The sequence below is a fragment of the Pelobates fuscus genome, chromosome 5 (assembly GCF_036172605.1).
Source record: "Pelobates fuscus isolate aPelFus1 chromosome 5, aPelFus1.pri, whole genome shotgun sequence".
Classification (NCBI taxonomy): Eukaryota; Metazoa; Chordata; class Amphibia; order Anura; family Pelobatidae; genus Pelobates; species Pelobates fuscus.
In genome coordinates, this window is record NC_086321.1 from 142,733,842 (window position 1) to 142,757,162 (window position 23,321).

The window sequence follows — 23,321 nt, forward strand, 5'->3', positions numbered from 1 at the left end:
TGTTTTTTTTAATGCAAACATCTCCAAAGCAGACTGAGGTGGGTTTCACAGTGTAACAAAATTCCTGCTTAGCTCAACCCAGCCCTCTATCGTTCAGTTTGATGGTAGCACCTTATCAGCTTCTTTGCTTTGAATCCACACAAAATAATAATTAGGAGCCCCTCTCCCTTTCTTCCTCCCTTGAACAAGCCTCTCCCAGTCATAGACCAGTGGCACTAATAGGTTGCTCACATTCCCTTCCCACACAATGCTCCTCCCATTGCCATCCTCAACTGTGCCCCCTCTCAGCACAGATTCTCTCCAAGCTACAGAGCAGGACTGAGCGTCCAGGCGATCCTGTGTCTTCTCCAAGTCCAAAGCTGACCCAACAGGTCACCTCCAGAGCTTCAGGCACAGGGGATCGCTAAGAATCCATCCTATTACCCCATTCAGCGCCTGTTTGCACTTTAGCTGAAGCTGTCCGTGGTGCTGAAATCCGACCCCTTGACCTGTTGTGCTTAAATTTCTGCAAACTTTAAACTTGGATGTGGGGAGAAGACATGGTGGCAGTGTGATGGCATCTGGATGTGCTTCAGGCAGACCTTGCATGGAGGTGTATGGGGGCTTCTGGCGGTGCAGTGGGGATGTAAAGAAGGCTAAGGTGCCCATATGAAAGTGCGCTTGTTTTACTCAGAGCTGGAGGAAGACAAGGGATGTGGTTTATGATCCCCTCCAAAGAGAGTTGTTGGCCACGGGAAATGTTTTTGATCGGCCTTTTGATTGCTTTGCGGGAATCCATGGCAGTGCCAACCCCTACAGCGGAGGATATAAACCGAGGAGTTGTAAGTGACCAAACGGGCAGCTTCTGTGTTACATAGTATGTTACATTATGGGATATAAATATATTCATTAAATGTATTAATAATTTATTATCCATAGTATGTTTAATTATATCTATTTATAAAAAATGTCATGGTAAATAAACCATGCCTATACAGAGGATTGCAGGCGAGGAAATATAAAGCTGGCTTTAAGTTAGGGTGCTCGATCCCCTGTTAGCTTGGTGGTAAAGTTGGACTCGTTAACCCTGTAATTGCCGTGCGAGGGTGATACAGATGCAGGGTTATTCCGCCGGTGGGTGTGAGCACAGGTGTCCGATAAATCCGTTCCATGTGCTGCCCAGTCCATCAGTCACTGTGCGGTGACACAATCCATGGAACCGAACGCTGATCATCGAACGTGGGAGAAGAATTCTACAGTGTGAGGTGTTCGCTTCCATCAAATATCCCTCCTTAACCCTTCCTACCCGTACCCTTGAATTGCCCCCCTCAAAAAAAATAATAATGATTACAATCCAGAACTGGTGTCATGAAAGGGTGAGATGTTTAACCCTGTGAAAGCCAGAGTCTGCAACGCTTTACTGATCAGCGTGCTATTCTATAGTGATTTTAATTCAGCATCGTGTCGTATCCTGAAAACCGAAATGATTAACTACCTGCATGCTAATTCAAAGGAGTATCTTTAATCCCATAGTCACATCCAGTCACTCAAAGAAGCGAACGTGCTTCGTGTGACATCAATAGGCTGGATGTGGTTAAAAGTGGCTGCCTCATCTAAAGCTATTTGATATCTGCTCAGTTATATGCCGGTATGAGGTACTCTCTGATATACTGTAGAATGTGCGGTAATGAAACCCCTGACCCATAGTAAACACCTGGCTTTAAAGTTGCTGTGAAACCACAACTTTGGCTGTGTAGAATTGTCATTGCAGTCCATATAGAAACAAAGCAAGCAAGGGTTAAAGACTTGTCATGTGTCAGCAAGACATTGCGTTGATTGTTGTCCAGAGATAGTCGTCTGGAGGATTGTTAGCATTTATGTTTAACCCACTAATAACTGGAACAGATTTATTATTTCTTTTTAATTATTTTCCAAGGAACTGTTAGTTAATATAGAAAACATTCAGCTTCATTGCGTAGCAACAGTTTTCAGTTTTATCATATTTTTAGAAGAATGGATAGCAGTCAAATTGCCTAATCCATATAAAAAACTAAAAAAAAAAAAAAAAACAAGCTTTGAATAGGTCTTCGGTTCCTCTTTGTAACATTATTCTTAATTCTAGAACTGAACAGATTTTTCTCATATTTTCCAAGAAAGTTGCAGAGTTGTGAGCTTGCTCAGTACGCCCTATAATATGCCTTGTAAATGAATAGGATCCTATGGACAAAAGCAGATCATTTGGTTTTACCACTGGTATGTGTTACGCCACTTAACCTTGGCTAATGTCAACTTGTTCTAAATGATGAGATGGCAATTAATTTCCTGCAGTCTGTGGAATGATTCCATTACTTGAATGATACATTTTAAAAGGTCAAAAAGTCTCCCATATCCTGGGGCATTCCTCTCAGCATGACTTTTATTGATAGTGATGCTAGCCCTTCTCCTGGCATATAGAAAGAACACGTCTTCCTTCCAAAACCCAACACAATGACATTAAAAGCAAATATGTATTGATTAGATGCACCTATGCTTTTAATATCTTTTCTAACGGAAAACAACGAATTGTGGTTTGCAGTTATTAATGAAATGTTATTCTATCCATTGCAATATAATGATGATATATCCATAACTTTCATTTGATTCCCACTTGTATTACCACTACAGTCTCAGTACAACCACTGGATTTCAGCTCAGTTGACATATTTGTATGTGCATGATTATATATATATATATATATATACACACACACACACACACACACACACACACACACACTAATAAAGGCAAACAGATGCAATTTGGGATGCATGGTGCAAAATGTAGAGAAGAATTCTCTTGGTATCCATGTTGATTACTACTTATTTAGCTCTTTCCCTTGGAATTACCTGGATAATTCTCCCCCAATAATCTTACTTCCCAAATAGTGATATCATTTGATGAAGGCTGTTTTTTTGGCCATTTTGAGCAAGTAGTTGTTATTACCTTCATTATTCTATCCTATATGACCGTCTGCAAATAGTAGGCCTAGATTTGATGATATCAAACTTAAAAAAGGTAACTAGTGATACAGCTGGATATACATATTTAGTTGTTATTTTAAGCCAGCTCGTTGTCTTTATGGTTAGCATGGTGTGTACATTAAATAAAGGCTACTACTAGCCATAATGGTAAGTGGATTCACTTGCCAAGTCTGTTTGACTTTTCCACAGACTACTTAAAGTAGCATATCCAGAGCTATGAGTATGCAACTATACTGGACATGGTGAATAGCTAGAGTGGCACCTACATACACGAGGAATCTCTAGTCAAAGTGAAGCAGGGAGAGTTTTTTAAAATTGGAATTGCAAGTGAGAGTGAAATAGCCCTCAAGTAAAATCAACCACTCCTTGTTCTGTGTTACTCATAATGTAGATAGATAGATAGATAGAACTTGGAGTCAATTTTCATGTAAACATTTGTCTGTGAATGCAGGGTCCACCAGAAACAAGGTGAGAAAATGTAGACGTGGATTGTAAGTTTCTTTTAGCAAGTGCAATGGGGGAGAGAAGGTGTTTGATGAGCACTGAAAACCATGTGAGAAGGCTTTCAATACTTTTCTCACGCAGTTTTGTATACCATGCCTCACAAGCACTGACTACGTATGAATTCTATAGCTAAAGCTGGAAACCAGCAATTAGCAGACGCGAATCTCTGTGAAATATGTCAACCAATCCGAGTAAATTATAGCAAACGATAAATAAATGCAAAACAAAAATATCAAGTGTAGAAAGTACAGTCTCAAAAGAACTGGCATACATCATCTACACACTGACAAATGGATTTTTAAGCAACACAGTTTGGAGAACATCAGTTGACTCCTATAGGTCCAAAATAACGCAGTAACTTACAGAGATTTAGAGTGACACGCAGTGGATGCTGATTTGCATATTCCTCAGCATTCTGGGAGAGTGGTTGAAATATCATATTCTCTAAATTGCAGTGCATTAAGTGTTCCAATTATCAATGTGTGAAACATGAATGTCAGTACTTTTTAAATCATGCATTGGAGATACATTTTATATACTAACATCACAGATAAGGTTGCTGAAATGAAAATGAAGTCAAAATGTTTTGATACAGTGGAAAGGAAAGCGGACGTGTAATAAAAAGAGTATAGAGGTTGTATAAAATAATTGAATCTGCATCAAGCAAATGTTGAATAGAAGAGTAAAAATATATTTATATTATTATTTTTCAAGAATGGTAACATCACTGAATGTGTGTGGTTGATGGTTCAAAACAGTGGATTAGCCCACCTCCCCCTTTTATTTGTTATCCAAGTATTTACAAAAAACAAACATAAACCAAGTGAAGGAATACCTATGTTGTGCTGTGTATTCAGTGATATCTGCATAGTTTTCGGAATGGGAACTCTGTCAGCCTTTCCCAGCTGTAATGTTGCCTTTAATAGGAGTACTGTACATATCTCAATTTTGCAGAGCAGAATATTCTTTCATAGGTTTCTACTAAGAAAAGTAATGTTGCAGGGAGTGTGCTCCACAGACTCAGTAGAGGGAGTTTTGTTAATAAATTATGACATCCAGCGTTTTGTATTAACTTACATGAGTAATTTCATTCTTTTTTTCCCCCCTTCCTTGAATGAATGCCACTGCACTTCTTATTACACATGACTGATATACAGGTTCTTATTGAAAGCTGAACCAAGTTTTACCCTCTATTTCAGGGTTTAGGGATTACCCAGTTGTGCCTAAGGTGTTTACAAAGTAAAAGAAAAAACACATAGACACAACTGGGTAATCCCTAAATCCTGGACTGGTTGGCGTGCCTTGAGGACTATTGATGTCCCGAACGGTTCGCAGGCGATTAGTTCTTGGCGAACATAGCATGTTTGCGTTCGCCACGGACGGCGAACATATGCGATGTTTGGTTCGCCTCCTATTCGTCATCATTGAGTAAACTTTGACCCTGTACCTCACAGTCAGCAGACACATTCCAGCCAATCAGCAGCAGACCCTCCCTCCCAGACCCTCCCACCTCCTAGACAGCATACAAGATTAATTCTGAAGCTGCATTCTTTTTTTTGTTTTTTGTTTGACAGAAGTGTGTTATATTTGAGCATGCTAGGCTGAACGTGCGTATATCATGGCTAGTTGCACTGAGGGTATGAGTATATAGCAGTACATTGTTGTGAAAGATGGCTGTCATGTTTAGGGTGTAGCTTGCACGTTATAAACTGTGTATTTATATCAGCAGCTCCACCACTAGTTGTAAATCAAGTGTGAGTCACCCCATGAGATGAGACTAGTGAATAACATAATACATGAACGGTTAAGGTAAAGGCATGTAAGGAACTACGACAATAAACTCTTTAGGAGGTGAAATAATGACATGTTTAAACGCTTGCTACTTTACGATTAGTTAATGTGCAGAGAGCAGTTCATGTGATCAAAGGCATGGTGTGGAGGATCAGCTATAGTGGGACATGCTTGGCAGGCTGCTGTTTTCTGCTTGTGCTCATCCGATCCCTTCTGGGCGCCAGGTGCAGGCCCTGGGAGTCCCTGATACCTGGAACAACAAAGGCAAGTCTCTGGCTGAGTGCCGGGTTCGCGGCTTTAGGTGGTGGAAGCTTGTTTTGTTGGGTGGTCGGATCTGTCCCGGTGGTGCTTCACGTCCGGTGCGGGATTGTGGTGGTTTAAGGTGGAGGCGAGTGCTTGACGTGGGGCAGGCTCTTCGACGCCTTTTGCGTTGGTGGATTTTAATGGGGACTCTTCGCTTAGCTGTGGTGGAGCTTGTTGGGGCTGTGGTGGAGCTTGTTGGGGCTTCCTGCTTGTTATTTGCTTCCAAAATTGATTAAAGAGTCTGTCCAGCTTAGACTCAATATCCTGCCATGCTTTGCTGGTACCAGGAGGACACGCGGCTGCCACCATATTGGGAGAGTCGCAGATGAGTATGTCAGCCTGAGCGGCTGTGCTCTGTGCGTCCATTAGCTCCAGATAGCCTCTCAGGGGTGGACCGGGATAACCCTCACCGGTCCGAGGGGGGGGGGGTAACGGAGCTCCTACCGGGAAGTAGCTGCTCCTGGGCATCCCAGGATCGGGAGATCGGCCGCCTCTCCCGCCCGGTGAGCACCAGGCCACACTTGCCACGCGGAGGTAAGTAAGACTCTGTCGAGTTGCTGACCGCTATTAAGCATGTCGGGTCAGTCAGGTAGGAGCAACATTGCTGGGTCATCCCCTTCTGGGGTGAAATTCGCTTGTTGATAGCTGCTTAAAGTGAGATATTGAGGGAGCTCACACGAAGTGTGTCTTTCCTCCATGACAGCTAGGCCCCGCCCCCCGGAAGCTGCAATCTTAGTGAGAGGAGGGACAGTGTAGCTGCTGCTGATTTAATAGGGAAATCGATAGCTAGGCTAGTGTATTCAGTGTCCACTACAGTCCTGAAGGACTCATCTGATCTCTGCTGTAAGGACAGCACCCCAAAAAGCCATTTTTAGGGCTAGAACATCAGTCTGCTTTTTTTTTTTCCTGTGTAATCTAATTGCAGTTACCTGCCTGCCAGCGTGTGTGTCAGGCTCACAGCGTATACTGTGCCCACTTGCCCAGTGCCACCACTCATATCTGGTGTCACAATAGCTTGCATTTAACAAAAAAAAACTTTTTTGACTGTAATATAATAGCAGTCAGTTTCCTTCACACGTGTGCGTTTCAGGGCCTGCCAGGGCACAGTGTCACACCAGTGCAACTCTCAATATCTGGTGTAACAGTAGTGTAAATTTTAAAAATAAAACTACAGGGGGCTTGTTGTCACCTTTCAGGGACCCTTGGTGTTGTACGTGGCTGGGTGGAGGAAGAGACCTTCAATGACATCAGTGAGGACAAGGAACGGGACATGGCTAGCTTGGTATCCAACCTTGTGCAAATGGGGAGTTTGCGGTTGTGCAAATGGACTGTTTGCGGTGCGTTAAACGGGGAGTTTGGTCTGTCACTGTGAAGCGGGCGTAACCCTTACACTACCTGATCGATACAACATCATACCTGATGTTTTAAAGCACGTTATTCCAAACAATTTAGGAATGTTAGGTGATTTATGCCCTTTATGGATTAAAACCAGACTCTGCATCAACTATGTAATTTTGTATGTGAGTTTTGCCATGGATCCCCCTCCGGCATGCCACAGTCCAGGTGTTAGTCCCCTTGAAACAACTTTTCCATCACTATTGTGGCCAGAAAGAGTCCCTGTGGGTTTTAAAATTCGCCTGCCTATTGAAGTCTATGGCGGTTCGCCCGTTCGCAAACATTTGCGGAAGTTCGCGTTCGCCATTCGAGAACGGAAAATGTTATGTTCGCGACATCACTCTTGAGGACTGGTTTGGAAACCACTGCTCTATTTTATTTCTTTTTTGTGTGTTACCATTTGCTATCGGAAGAGGCAATCCACTAGTTGGAGCTAGGGTGCAAGTGTTTTTGCAAAAACAGTGCATCTGGCAACACAGACATTTTTTATTGTTTGTTTTTTGCATGATGCACTCATCAGAAATACACTTGCACCATAATTGTCCAGAGTGTCTGTTTTTTTTTAGCGGAAAACACTGAAGAACATTATATTGTTTAAGGTTTTTGAGATATAGGAAAGTAAAGGAACATTCCAAGCACCATAACCACTACAATCGCTGCCCTGGTGCCCACTCTTCACTATAAGTAGTCAAAAGATCCTAGGTCGGGTGTTCAACAGATGTCACTCCCAGCCTTCAGTAATTCTTATGGAGAGCCAGAAGCTCATAAGTAGAATCCTCAGCTCTCCTGAGCTAAGCCCTGCAATGCAAGGCGAGCTCACTTGCTAATCTCTCTCAACGAAGTCCTGCACAGTATGACTTAGGGTTTATAGAGACCTTCCAGTGGGGGCAGGGAGAGACACCCAATGAACCACAGGCAAAAAGTAAAATCATTATAAAACAGCTGTCAACAATGGAGGAGTGCCACTGCACTCCCAGCACAATAACCACCACAGCAAGTAGTTTTGAGTGTTCCTTTAAAAAAATAGTTAGGGATTTGAACGTTTGCAAATAACTGGAGGGTTTTCCTGAGCTGAGGAAGTATGTTATTGTATGTATTGAAACAAGTATTGTTCTGGGAATTGCATGAGAATAGTTAAGTAAAATGACGTGCAGGGTGTTGGGAAGGGGAAATCTTCAATAACAATATAGGGGCTGTCCATGTTTTGTAGTCTAAAGAATCAAAATATATACTTTGATAAATCAGTATAATTAGTAAAATCGTAAAGATCAATCACAGTACGCATAATACTGACCCAGATGGCTGGGCAATGTTCTGAAGCCTAAGCTGCCACTGAGCTTCCAGGTCTAGGCCCCCTACTAGGTCTTTTTTGTCACATATTGGGAACTCAAACACAGAGCAATGGAGCACCATGGGACCTTCAAACACACTTTCTCACATCAAACTCCTGTTGCCATGACCTTCTGAGTGATGAGGTGCTGTCTACAAGCAATTATCACTATTTATTTTTATTTATTCATTTTAAGCCGCATCGGTACATGTTTAATTCATTTTTGTCAGTCAGTTTTTTTGACACTTTTCTTCTCACTGGTTTTTGCACACTGGAAAGTCCACAGCATTATCAGTAGCCCAGGAGCAAGAGTCTTTGGCCATTTGGTTGCATTGTCTCTCTGAAGATCTTTATTGAATTTCCTTGAAAAAGAATAGGTCATGCTAGGCACAGTGGATGCAGTGGTAGAAGACCAATCCTGGACTGGTCTTATCTGGCCAAAGAGGCAACGTACAATGATAACCTTGAATAGACAAAGTACAGGGTTCACAAAGACTGAAAGGTGGCTCACCTTCACAGCTGGAGTATAGGTTTGGCACAGAACGATAGCTACTTTTTTAAGCATCAAGACATCATGTACTTTGGTTTTACAAAAATGAAGTAAAACAGCAGCTACAAAAAGAACAAAAGTACAATACATGTCTTTTTTTTACTTCACATCCTGAGTGTCAGTGAAAGGTTCTACCTAGGGACAGAACTACCAGGAGTTTAATAAATTCTACAATATAAAAAAGGAATCACAAGTGTTGTTTTTTTCAGGGCACACATTGCTGGAAGTAAAAATAAAAAAGTCAGCGTGACAAAAATATTCTCTTTATTCTGTATCAAGCGGACTCTATCAGTGCCATTCAGGGATTCCATGATTTGCTTCTGTGGTGACAGATGGCATTTTATATTGATAGAGATTTTGAAGGCAGATCAGCCTGGGTGTCTTATATGACCAAGTGGCATCATCATCGCATACAATTGAATAGTTCTTGCAGCTTCCAAAATATCTTCACTGTCAGCTTCAAGAACATTTTCTAGATCATTTTCTGCTCACAAAAGGATTTCATTAGCTCAATTGATAGCATGGAGGTCAACAATAAACATACATGGCCCACAAAGGAACTTGAGCATCTGTTGTGATATAACCCAGTGCTGCTAATCCCCAGGGCATTATATCCCACATTTTTTTTTTTTACTAACTCAATACATTGACAGTACTCCCAGCAGACACTACAGTCACCATTTCTGTGCCCAGTGAAGGCGGTTTCTTATATTACATAGACGCAAAGGGTTAATGCTATTGGCAGAAATAGATGCATACAGTGTTTGAATGAGCATGTAAGTATTGGGATACAAACCTTTAGCATGGTGTGTGACTGCATGTGCTCTGCTGCTGATCAATGTTCATAAAAAAAAAAAAAAACATAGCCAAAGAATCTATCATTGGAATTCTTCAGCAAGGTTTTTGTTTTCAGAGCAATTCTGTCCTGCAGTCAGTTCAGAAATTGGCTATTTTATGTTGAGGCACAGATAGCATACATGATGAGCAGGAGGTAGTTTCCTCTTCTTGCAATCACTTGTTTAGGATCTTACAGGTAGGTCGATGGACCACCTGTCACTTAGTTTGGCAGACATCCAGCTCCTCTGAACCTGACATATTGCTTAAGACCTGTCCTGAGTATGATCCAAATCGTTGAAGCTGGCTTGCATTGTCCCTTCTTAATTAGGATCATATGTTCACCATAACTTCTGGCTAAAACCTCACAAAATTCATTGAGGAACTGGAAGGCATCATAATTCTTTCATAAATTACTGACCAATAAATCCCCTTCCAGGCAGAGGTTCCAGCCACACATCACAGCATCGCCTCTGTTGGCTCAAATGGGTTAAATCATTATGATCTCCCAACAGGAATAATGAGAAAGAATTCACCCACGCAGCCGCTCTTTACAACGCAATAAGACAATAATGAAAATACTCAGTGACAGCCTTTGTCTATAAAGCCTGAAAAAAAACTGCAATAGAAATGATATATTTAGATATTGATAACACAGATGGAAATATTTCTGGATATATAAAATCATACACATGGCTGGTTTGATGTGAATGAAGGAGTTATAGGATTAAATGAATGTATACGACTATAGCATAATGTTCTGTGCTTGTTTGTAACCATTTTGCATCTGGGCCATATAACTTTGCATATTTTGCAATGTTTCCTTTACCCATACCTGGTGCAAACAGGGTTCATTTACAATAGCAGCACACTCCCATGACTGAAATGGTTAAGAAACAAGTTTCTGAATGAGATCACCAATCTATCTGAGCCCATTTATGGTTAATCTGTCACTGGTGAAACCATAGCATGCACTTTAAGATCTCTATGAACATCTGAAAGCTGAATTACTGTGTTTAATATGAATTTGCTTTTAGTGATGGCTGAAAGAGAGGAAGTAAGCTATTCTGATGGAAATGTGCCACGTCTACTGGCAAGGAATGTTCAGTGTGTTTGTGTGCCTGTGTGTGTGTGTTTGTGTGCCTGTGTGTGTGTGGCTAAACATTGCATGTTGTAGTTTGAGTCTGAGAAATACATTATGAAAAATACAAAAACATCAGCATGTGTTCACTTGAATTTAAACACTGAAATCAGATTCAATAGGAAACATATAGGTAAGGATTATGGTGTACACTTTGCAAAGAAGAAGATAGTTTAGCACATGGAGTTAAAGAAGACATCCTCATTCTAGTTAAGTGTGTTCTCTTCTTTGTATAATGCTTGTGTTGTTATTGTTACAGAAATTGTGATTTTTTTTGAACTCAGCAAATTGGAAGGAATCTGCTGGTAGTATAACTAAAGATTCTGGCACAAACTAAAAGGAAATGACAAAAAGGAACACCTGTAGCTTAATCTCATAAGGAAATCAGCATCTGTACATGTTTTGTTTTTTCTAATTGTGTTTCAGTAAAGATTTTTTTTATATATAGTTTAATGACTTACTGCAGCACTTGATTCTAGAAATCTGTAAACTCCATTTATTCACTCTGATGTGCAGTGTACAATCACCTGATCGGCCTACCTGTCTAAGAACTTTGTGATCACATGCATTACATGTCCACTGCAATACTGCGTGGAAAACCAATACACCCATTTTAAAGGTTTCTCGGCCATAGAATGGAACTTGCATGGAATATATATTGTTGCAGAAAAAAAGTGGACCTTGCTTACTAAACCAACACAAGTACAATTGAAGATGCCAAAGTCTTCAATAGAACAAACAGAATGTAATTTAAACACTTCTAACAAATGAACCCATTAGCACGTCCTATGGCAACCCAATACAACTGCTAAATGCAAACAGCCTTTAATAACTAAATAAATTCAGATTTAAAATTGCACCATTCATTGAATAGCAATGTGATTGGCAACAACCAATGAGCCTTCTGATATTATATTCCTCTAATGAGAATTGAAAAAACGATGATCAGAACAACGTATAACACAGAACATATGGCTTGTATTGGACAGCATCTCTGCTCTCTTTAGGTTTTACAGAGATAGCTTGGAAGCTGAAGGTTGAGCCATCCTTAGTCCTGTGGCACTGAAATAGTTAAAAATAAATTGATCAATAATCTGGGAGTGACAGGGTTCTACAAAAGGATTAGAAATCTCAATAGGGTGTATATGATTTTCTCTCACCACTGCCAACAAAAGGTCAAATATAGACACAGTGAATTAAGATGGGTATTTTTTCCATCATCAACAAAGATTCATTGCTTTGTCAAATTTTAAAAAATTATATTTGTAACTTTTTTTTTTTTTTTTTTTTTTAAAGGCCAGGAAATTTCCCTATGGCTCGTTCGTCACACTTTAAATAACACCAGTGTCCTGACCTGCTTTATCAGTAGCATGGCATATTCATTTATTATGCAGTCACGCTTGCTTTCCTAGACCCCATGTCCATCTGGGACAAGATGCTCTTTCCAAACAGGTGCCAGATGTATTGGCTTGCTCTTTGTGTAATTAAAATCATCTGTCAGGCGTTAGTGATGTCTCCTGCCGGAGCCTGTTCCAATGCAGGAAGGAGGGGGCTGCAAATGTATTATTTTCCTCACAAATAATATTTAACGTCTCATTTTGGCAGCAGGCCCACTACGCTAGTTAAGGTTAAGAGCCAGTAAGTGCTGGATATTACCAAGCTGCACATTACCCTATAATTTACACTAGTACTATCCAAAAAATGTATCATTGTAAATGGTTAATGGAAAACAGCCCTGATTTAGCAAGTGGCAATAGCCATATACTAGCAAGCATTTGGAATATAGATTGCTCTCTATAGTTAGTCTTTCTGTAGAACATAGAAGTCTTGCAGGAAACTAGATTCTAGAACATTGTCAATACCCTGAGGCCATTGGATCTCTTATGTTGACGCTGGACCCAAATGTCCACGTAAGATTTATGAAGTAATTTATATTTATTTTTTTTAAAGAAAAAAAAAATCATTATCAAAATGGCAGATGGTGGTTTCTGCTGTTGCTACCAGCGCTGTCATTGACCTTATTTTGCCCTACATAAGGGTTGTTGGTACACATTTTAATGATTCAAATAATCAGGATATTGGATTTCTGTGAGAGGTTCCTGAAGCCATTCTTAAAACTTCTAATTATAGCAATTTATCTTAGCAGCGTTTAAAGGGGAAACGTATAACACTGAAGCAGTAATACTATGAGACATGATAGATTACTTGTTATTTGATTAAATTGAAACAACTTTTGTAAGACCTACCTTGAAATGAATAAACTGAAACTAGTTTATCTCACTGAATGTTAGGTTTTTTTTAAGTAGTTCTCGTGTGGTTTTCTTCCAAGCTTCCTATGAGAATTATCCTTTTTTTTTCTTTTGAATTTGGTTGCTTTTTGGTCTTAACCATGTCCAGGTGTTCACACACACATTAAGAGGGTTATTTACTAAAGTGAGAAATCAAAGTGGATTGAAAGTAAATTCAATTAAGTCTAATACGTTGAATGCCTGATCTTCTGACTTCATCTCTAAATAGGCCTTAATTGGGTTTCTTGAGTGTTTTGAGTTACTATTGTGCTACAAATCAAAATTTTACTCATTTGTGTTCCTAAAAGAATGGATGAACAGACAAACCATGGACAGAATAATACTTTTTCCATTGTCATACCTCCCAAGTGTCCCTATTTAGGAGAGACAGTCCCTAATTTGGGCACAAATCCATTTGTCCCTCTTCTCTATCTTAATGTCCGTCTTTTCTAGTAGCTCTATATAGTCCGTGTCAGAGTGTATAACAGTGCGACAAAGCAATAATTCTCATAGTAATGTGTCTTTAAACTGAAATAAAAATGCTTAGAAATCAGTCTGTGTAAATATATTGTTTTTGTTCTAATTTACATTTTATTGTATAAATTGTTATTAGTAAGTAACTTAAAATTTCTCAGCCAAGCCTCACCCCTGGCCACAACCCCATTCACAACCCCTAAAATAAAAGTGTCCCTCTTTGTCCATTTGAAATGTTAGGAGGTATGATCTGTTATTTTGTCTGCTTCTTAAAAATTGCCTTTCAGTTAACTACAATTCATTGTTTGGTGAACAAACTATGTTTTTTTTTTTTAGTTGCACATCTGGGCATGTAAACAAAATGGGGCAGGTTTAAAATGTGCCTTGTTTCAGCAGGTTTTGCACGTCTAGTGTCCTTTAACCCCTTAAGGACACCTGACGTGTGACATGTCATGATTCCCTTTTATTCCAGAAGTTTGGTCCTTAACCCCTTAAGGACACATGACATGTGTGACATGTCATGATTCCCTTTTATTCCAGAAGTTTGGTCCTTAAGGGGTTAAGGGGTTAAGAAGGAATTTCAGGAATTTTACATTGAGTTGCCATTCTGGCAGCAGAACCAGCTGCCCTTGAGTAAAGGGATGCTATTAGTCCATCTATTCAAAGGCCATCATTGGCCCATAGCATCAGGAGATGGGGTTACAGTGCTCACAGAAGAGAAGCAAGAAGACATCTTGGAAGTAACACAGAGAGAGCACCTCAGCAGTTCTTGCCCCTGCCAAATATAAGTGTATGATATTATATTTTTCTCCCCTCCAATAGCCGCAGTGACTGTCTCAATTATATAATTAAAATATATATTATGCTAAGAAAGCCCAGGGGCGACAAAGAGGGAGGGTGGAGGGCATTTCTGACACACAGCACTGTGGTGCCTGTCACTAATAGCTTTAATATCTCCTACTGCACATACCCACCATCTTTTTTTAGTGCCCTGTCACTCTACAGCTGAGACCTAAGACACTCACGTGGCTAGCTGAAAAGTTGTGAAGTTTCAAAATGCAGGACTGGGACTGTGACTCTGAGGACTGATCTGATTCTTGTTTTAATATGTAATGATTGTTGATTATGTTAACCATGTCAGCCTATTTATATTGTCAGTTGCAAAGGTAATAAAGGTATCAGTTTATTGATGCTTTAACCAAGTGCACACTGTGCTAAGAGCTAGTGGAATAGCTGACATGTTTCATAACTGCAGCAATATTTAATATAAACCTTAATTTATCATACTAGAAGCATTTCTGAAGGTGAGATCATTAGAGTGGAGCTAAGAGGGGGATAGGAAGTTAGAGAACCAAAACATTCTACAGAGACATTGTACTATGTGGGGATCTCTGTAGCTTTTGTGACTCATTATAGTGATCCTGGCTGTGTGGGATCGTTATGTTACCTCCTGATTATGCCTAGCTTTGTTTGTTATTTCTCAGTTTTTTACTCATCTCTATCTGTTTTATGGGTACCTATGTAGCCTGCGTCTAGGTATCTTTGTATTGTGCCCAGCTCTGTGGATTATATCTCTATTTTTTCTCTGCTCTGTTTGTGGTATCAGGTCCATTTATTTTACAGATATCTTTATGTTATGCACAGCTTGTTTTATTGTATGAGCATCTGTGTATTATGATCAGCTCTCTGTATTGTATGAGAGGAACCTTCACCATCTTAAAATGGCATCAGCCGCCACTGCAAATTAGCACGTTTTTTTTGCTATGCATTGTGTTAATTGTCACTGTGATAACTAGTTTGTCTCTGCCCAAGATGTCATATCATACTGTGTTGTAACCTTGACTTGCTTGATTTTTGTACAAGAGAATCAGCAATGATATGTTTCTAGTTCATCACAGCCTTTAACACATAATTGCATATTGCCTGCATTAAATAACTGGGTAATCCATCATGTGAATAGAGTTCTGTACTGCTATTATTTATGTATAGAATTTCTACTTTGGTTACATTGTACCAGGAACCTGTCTTTTACTGAACATTTGATAATCGAATGAATACCTGAAAATTCTTCCTACATGACCTTCTATTTCATGTGTAGCCCACTCATTACGTAGGAATCAAACTACCTGTGGGGCACTTGTGTCCCTAATGGTTTTTTTCCTAATAGGCTATATGGAAAAATGTATTGGGACACCTGACCATTAAACTAACAGGGACTTTTATGACAACATTGGTCCCCCCTTTATAGCTATAACAGCTTCCGCTATTCTGGGAAGGCTTTCCACACATTTTAATGTGTTTTAGTGGGAATATTTCAACATTCATCCAGTAGAACAGTGCTCCTGAACATTTTCTCACCCAAGGCACATCACAGCTCTTCCCAGAATTTCGCTGAACACCACAGGTAAAAACTGCATGTTCCCTGGTGGTCCGGTGGCGCTGTAGAGGCTCTCGGCCTTCCCTTCAGGCTTTGCGGCTCTGCCGGGTGAAGACTCTTCTTGTGAGCCTCTGCACCATGTGAATATGAGCCTCCTGCCCTACCTACATGCTGTGCATCTCTGCAAAGACCTGGGGAAGGAGATCTTTCACATGCAAGGGCACAGACCACTTTGGATATATGCCTTGTGAGCCCAGGCCCCTTACAAGTGTAGGGGTTCTACCGTCCTGATGGCCCACCTATCACAATCCTGCAGTACACTGGTTGCAGAGCACTGTAGTAGAGCATTTGTGAGGTGAGGAACTGATGTTGGATGGGAATGCCTATATCCCTTTAAAATAAGTTAAAGACTGTGTCAATGATGGGTGGAGTAGTGAAATCCTCACTGCAAACAACATGTTCATGAATCATTAACAGTCAAACTCAGAGACAAATATCCCTCTGCTGAATACTACAGAGATCTCCCACATCCAATTAATTCCTATGGTGGCCTCATTATCTCATTCTTCCCAAACTTTATGCATGGTTTATACAGCTGTACCCAGAGGACACACAGTAGTCTGAATAGGGATGAGGGTAAATAGTGGGTCACATGTCGGCTTAGCAATTCTTTGTGGGACCTGCTATTATTAGAGAAAGCACTGAACTATTTATACATTATAATGGGGGAAAACGAATGTAGAAAACAAAGTGTCTGCTTGTTCCCTTCAGAGAATCTTTAGGTTGCTTGTTCCTTACACATCAGTTAACTAAAAAAGGAATTCATATTAAAACTGACGGTACATTTTTACCCATTTCCATGAATTGTGTTTAATTCATTAATAAACATGTGGTGAACTGGAATCTAAATTGGTAAAAAATATAGGTATAAGTATACGAGTTGTAAAAGTTATCTAACAGTAGTCCCAACTTGTCTGTTTTGGCCTGGATTTTGACAGTTTGTTTTTCAATTTATCACACTATAGTGTTTAAGGGAAATAAACCTTAGGGGTTTTCTTTGCAGGAACACAGGCCTTTTATTTTTGACAGTAAATCTGCCATAAGCATTTAAAACTGTCTGTAACAGCTTATTTTTTTCTCCTTACTTCCTGTGGGATCCCATAGACAATAGATCCCTTTTATAAGTGTCACAAACTCCATATTGTTCTGTTTTCAATCTCATGCTGTTGAGCAGTGTGAGAAAACCAACAACAGACATAGTGAAATATAGTTAGTATTAATGTGGTACACTATTTCTTTTTTTTTTTATAAGGGAGTGACTGGTACTACTAGTAGTGCAGAAATATAAGAAGCATAGTGGCACATAGTACTATCTAACTAACTAGCAACCAGTGTGTCAAAAGCAATGCATCATTTTCTCTTGATTATGAACTGGCCAATTTTTACATCAAAATTACTCTCCTTTTCAAATTTTCCATCCCGCTCAGAACACTCTGTTTTTCATAACTTGTATGATAAGCTGTGTAATCATACACATATCAAGCAAAATCAGAAGTATTGTATAATTTTCCATTTAATGTCTAAACCAAAACCCATAGAGCTTGTGACTGTTCTTTTTGTGGAATTGCTACCTCTCTGTCTGAGTTTCATAGCTCTTCAGTCAATCACAAACACATCTCGATCAGTGATATAATAGCTAGGAGCAAAGCATTATAAGGAGCTCCTTACAATTATCTGATCTTAACGATAATTTCTTGTACTGCACCCAAGCTTAGCATTTTCACCATTAGGCAACGGTAGGGTCTTCTCCTTAGGCAGAATGAATCGGTACATATAAGGTTCTTAATTTTTCAAGATATTTGAAATATAAGCATATCAACCTAAATTTGAATGTATAGTTTCTTTCAATAATGTTAACCAGAATTTGCAAAAATGTCTTTAAGTGGAAAATTAGAAATAATGTGTGGATTTTTCTAGGAGCAGACTTTAGCACTGCCAAGGACAGATGCATCTTCACTATGGGTACTGTGACTGTGACTAAGACAGACACTTCATATAGGTCCCCGGTTGACTTTTATTTTTAACTAACCCTATGCCCATTATAGGTTCAGGGTGTGTATTATTGTTCATTGTTAAATGTTTTGTGTGCTCTCCTGTCCGGCTGATGCTCTCTACAAACTAGGTGGATATGGCATCTCTTGGTTGTGAAGATCTTGCAACAGTTATATACAGTACACTGCCACCTGTTGGTTGCAACTGTTATGTGCACTACCTGAATAGAAAAATTCTGTCATTTGCATATGCAAGTAGATTTGTATATTAGGGTTTCTGCAGGCAGGAGAGAAATTTCTTGTTAGTTTTTGTGTTCCCCACTCTTTTATAAATATTCTATTGTGTTATTATGAGTGCCTGTATGATTTCCCTACATTATTTGGTTAAATGTATTGGATTGAGTGTGTCTCCACAGGTTTAATGTAATGCGGGTAGGGGCCTAACATATGTTTTTTGTGTTTTAAATATTTTTATTGTTATCACAACATAAAAGCAGGTTTCAAGTATAAAACAGTTTAAGCAGGTAGTCGCCTTCGCAGAGGCGTGCGTATTTAATTTTCAGTTAGCATGGGGCAAACATATTGCAGATTCGTCTGAATATCATGTATTTGCCTACGCAGAGGCGATTGAGTCATTGTAGGCATGTATTCACAAATATTAAGTTTATATAAGCTTTGCAGGGTTGGACATCGATAAACAAGAATATTCTGTACTGAACTAGTATAACAAAGGTAGCGAGTTAAGAAGAAGAAAAATGAACAAAGAACTATTAACTGAAGAGTATATCTTAGTTATGCGTTTTAGACCATTGCACATTTGTGTGCTCCAGCATATTTCCAGTTGCATGTAAACAGTTGGTCGTGCTGTCTGGTATTTAACGTAGTTGGCCTGCTGACATGGCTAGCGTCTTAGTGTGCGTTCTATGTAGGTCTGTGTGTGTGCCCCAATCCTGTGGGTCGTATTTGTCGGAGAGTTCGGTTTGGGGTCTGGTGTCTGTACGTGTGTGTGTGTTTGTTTAGAGTATTGTCGTAACGTGTTTGTGTGTAGCCTTTTTGTATATTTCTCTCTGCGTCTCGGTTGTTTGTTTATCTAGGCCGGGACGTGGTCTTTGTGTCCTCGTGTTGGGTTGTATCGTGTGTGTAGTGTCTCTAGTCCGACATGTTCAGTGGGGGGTGTCTCTCCCCTGTCTGTCTGTCGCGTGTCGCTGCCGTGTCCGTCTTGTGTGACATGGTAGTGGGTCTGGTCCAAGTTTGGTGGGGGATGGTGGGTTGGTGTAAGGGTATGGGGTCATTTGTGGCTCCTTCCCCTGCTGCTGCTCCACTCCGCCGCACCCCTCTGCCCCCCCTCTGGTTTCCCCTGCTGCTCTCTCCTTCCTCTCGTCTCCCCCGGTTACTGCTGGACTAGGCGTAGTTGAAAGTCGTTCGATGTGGTTATCCTCAGCCAGTGAAACCAGCGTGAGATGTAACGGTCTCTGAGCTTCGGGGTGTTTGCCTTTATATCTTCGTACTTCCTGGTGGTTTCCACCTCTTCCACCCACCGCGATATCGGGGGTACGTTTCCCTGCTTCCAATAGATGGGGATTATAGCTTTGGCTGCGTTTAGCAGTCGCGGTACAACGGACCTGCTGTATGTTTGCACTGCTATGTTGGTATGATGGAGGAGGAAGGCTGCCGGGGTTCTTGGGAGCATCTCGTCTGACACCTCTCGTATGACGTCCCTGACCGTGTCCCAAAATGGCGTTAGCCGTGTGCATGACCACCAGATATGTAAAAATGTGCCTGTTTCCTCCCCGCATCTCCAGCAGGTGTCTGGCATGTCTGGGTTCCTAGCGTGTAGTGTTGTTGGTGTCAAATACCATCTGGTGAGTATCTTGTAGGAGTTTTCTTGTAGGCGTGCGGAGCTAGGCGTTTTTTGTACTAGGGTGAGGCATTTGTCCCAGTCTGCCTCTCACATGGCCAGCAGTCTGCTAATTGGTGGGCATGTAGAAGGCGAAGTGTGTTGGCATGTTTGTCGTGTGGTGTTGTTCCGCGTGGTGACGTGGAGTCCTGATCTGGGTGCAGTGCCAAGTTCAAGTCTCCCCCGATGATCAAGGTGCCCTCCGTGAATTTCATCAAGGTGCTTAGGGCATTCCGGAGGAAGTAGTGCTGTTTCGTGTTTGGAGCATACAGGTTGGCGAATGTGTAGGTCTGATCTACTATTGTGCCTTTAGTGAAAAGGTATCTGCCTTGTTTGCACCTGAGGGTGGCTATCTCCTTGTATGGGGTCCCGTTTGAAAAGAGAATGCAGACTCCTAGTGTTCTTTTATCCGGGTTGTTACTAAAGTACCCTGTTCGAAAGTTGCGGTCTTTCAAGGCTGGCGCCCTGCCTTCTTGGAAGTGCGTTTCTTGGATAAATGCCACCGACGCCCTGTAGTGTTTCAGGTCTCTCAGGAGCCTTGTGCGCTTCTCTCTGACGTTGAGGCCGTTTACATTGTAGGAGAGAATGCTCAGGTCTTCCCGGGTGTACCCGTCGGGGCTCGGGGTCGGCATCGTCAGGGCAGCCGCAGGGGGTGGATAGGAGGGTAAGGGCAGGAAGGGGCGGAGGATGAGGTTGTGGTTAGTGTGTTTGTATAGTGTGGTGCGGTTCTGTGTTTAGTCTCTCCTTGTGCTAGTGCTGTGTGGGTCTACGTAATCCGTAGAAGTACTGTGAACTTTAGGTTAATGGACAATCGTCCCGGTGGATTGACCGTGTAGCTCCACCAGTTGGTGGGCTTGGGTCGTTTCCGGGAGTTGTATGGCCCCCTAGTATCGGGGGTTTCTGTGTCCTACACCTGTGGGGGTGTCGGGTAGTTCGTCCGTGGTGGGTTATCCCTCCGCTTGTCGTAAATAGTAGTTAGTTCTAGTAGTAGTCTGTGATCCTTCGTCTCCTAAGTGGCTGTGTATCGGTAGCGTCTGCTCGGTTTCTCTGTGTGTGTTGGGTTTTATACTGTGTGTGCGCGGTGCGCTGTGCCGTGTGCGTGTTGTTACTGCCGCGCTCTTACAGCTTTTCTGATTCTGAATTGTATTGCCTTGGGTACGGTGTGCCGTGTGGGGTTGGGTCTTGCGTGCTGTTGAGTTTAGGATCAGTCTGGGCTGGGCTGATCATTGTTGTGGGGTGGGGGCTAGTCGCTATTCTGTAGTCTGCTGGTGGTGCATGTCTATTCGGAGTTAGGGGATTGGACACCATGTGACATGGGGGGGTTATATTGTTTCCTGGCCTGCGTCTTAACGTCAATTTCTGCTCAGCGTGTGGGTGGTCTGGCATCTATGTGTTGCTTCTCACGGTATGGAATATCCCTCTGTTGTGGCTATGGTTCGTCTGGGTCTCTGAGTTTTACGCTTTGTCATGTTCGTCTCCCTAAGCTTGTGTTGCGTCCCGTTTTGTCGTGTGCGTACGCCGTCTGGTGCTCTGGGTACCACAAATTTTGTCATGGGCATAACGTTTCGTGCAGTACATCTTAATGCAATGTCACACAATTTATATACATAACATATACACCATTCTCAGTTTCCCTCTTTCTGCTTGTAAGTGTCGTGGGACCTGGGCTGTAAGGATCGGGTGTCTGCCTAGATTCTTGCTTGCCTCTACCCATTCGCGTGGTCTGTATCCCCGTGTTCAGTGGCTGAGCGCATGTGGGTCAACTTTTTGTACTTCCCCCCCCCTCCCCCTCCCCCCTCCCCTCCCCTCCCCCCCTCGTGTGTTTGGGAAAGTTTTGGAGCTTTTATCTTGTCGTTTCCCCCCCTCTCCTTCACCTTTCTTCCCCCTCCCCTCCTTCCCCCTATCACCCCCAGTTGTTAACCTACATGTCTGTATTATTGTTTCTTCCCCCTGCGCCAACCCTCCCCCCTCCCCTCTGCCTTCCTGCGACCCCCCCTTCTGCCACTCTTTCTGTCTCGAGTGCATCCCGTCTTCCTGCTCTTGCCGTGCTTCCTTCATTCCCTTCCCTGAACCCTTCCTATGCTCGACTCAGCTTTTGTGCCCCGTGGGTCCCGCTCCCCCTCCATCTCAGGTGCCGTCCCTCAGGTTCCAACCCCTCTCCCTCCCCCTGTGGGTTGTTAGTTGGTATTGCAACATGAGGTGGGACCCAAGCGTCTGTCTGAGTTGCACCTCAGGTAATAGTTCTGCTGGGATGTTTGCGTATCTGTTTGTGCTGCTGCTCGCCATCTTCGTTGCCCACTGTGGCTGGGCTGCCCGTCCCCCTCCCCAAAGTGTCCCGTCTGCCCCCCCTGCGCCTTATCTGGCGGTATAGGTGTTGCCATTCGTTCGTCTTTATGCAGGAACCCCCACGGTGTGGAGCTGATGTGGCTGGTGTCCCCTGCGTCCCTTAGCTCCCCCATCCCCCTCCCCACGGCTTGCTGACAAGTGTTGTATGAATTGGTCTGTACCCACTGCTTGTACTCACGGTTTCGTTGAGCTGTGTAGTGATTCCCATGTCCCCACACCCGTTCCCCGGCTGCGCTGCTTGGTGTTTGGTTACCGCTCCCTCCTCACTGGGCCCTGGTTCCCGTCTCGTTGTTGCTGTTGCTGGGGCCTTTGTTGGCCTGCGTTAGGTCTGCGTGGTGGTTGTGGTCCCGGTGGTTGCTGAAGAAACGATCTCGCCAACCAGTCAGGTACCTGTTGTGGCGGGAGGCCTAGGCTACGTAGGAATCCTGGGACGTCACCTGGCTTTCTTATGAACAGTTGGTCCTGACCGTGTCTTGCAGAAAGTGAGAACGGGTAGCCCCAGCGATATTGGATTCCCGCCTGTTGGAGGGCTGATGTCACTGGGCGTAAGGCTCTCCTGGCTTGTAGAGTGTACCTGGATAAGTCTTGGTATATGGAGATAGTTTGGCCTGCCATGCGGACATTTCCCATGCGGCGGGCTGTGCGTAGTATTTCTTCTTTGAGATGATAGTTGTCGAGGCAGCATATTATGTCCCTGGGTTGTTCTTCTGGTGCTGGCATGGGTCTCAGAGCTCTGTGCGCTCGGACCAGACCTATTCGTGGCGTGTGTTGGCCGCCCAGGACTTGGGCGAAAATTTGCCTCAGTAGTTCCGGTACGTTCTCCGAGGGGCCTCCCTCCCGTACCCCACGGACTCGCAGGTTCAGTCTGCGGCCACGGTTGTCCAGGTCGTCGACCCATGTTGTAAGGTATGCTATATCAGCCTCCTGGTTCATCACTGCCGTGTTTGTCTGCTCGACGTCTGTTCTCAGCGCCTTGGTCTCGGTTTCTGTTACCGCCATGCGTGCCTCCATGTTCACTAGGTCGGCACGCAGTTGGGCTAC

At 42.4% G+C, this 23,321-nt stretch overlaps 1 protein-coding gene across 4 annotated transcripts in view; it reads left to right on the forward strand.

The window, feature by feature from the left end:
• Positions 1 to 285: 285 nt before the first annotated feature.
• Positions 286 to 23,321, forward strand: part of MMP17 (matrix metallopeptidase 17) — a 163,388-nt gene continuing 140,352 nt past the window's right edge. For 2 of the 4 annotated variants that reach the window (XM_063454384.1, XM_063454385.1), the window contains exon 1: positions 286 to 821. In XM_063454384.1, coding sequence (XP_063310454.1) covers positions 693 to 821 — 129 coding nt within the window. In that variant the 5' untranslated portion in view covers positions 286 to 692. Of the gene's footprint in view, positions 857 to 23,321 lie in introns of all 4 variants that reach the window. The other 2 variants (XM_063454386.1, XM_063454387.1) reach the window with 2 other exon arrangements.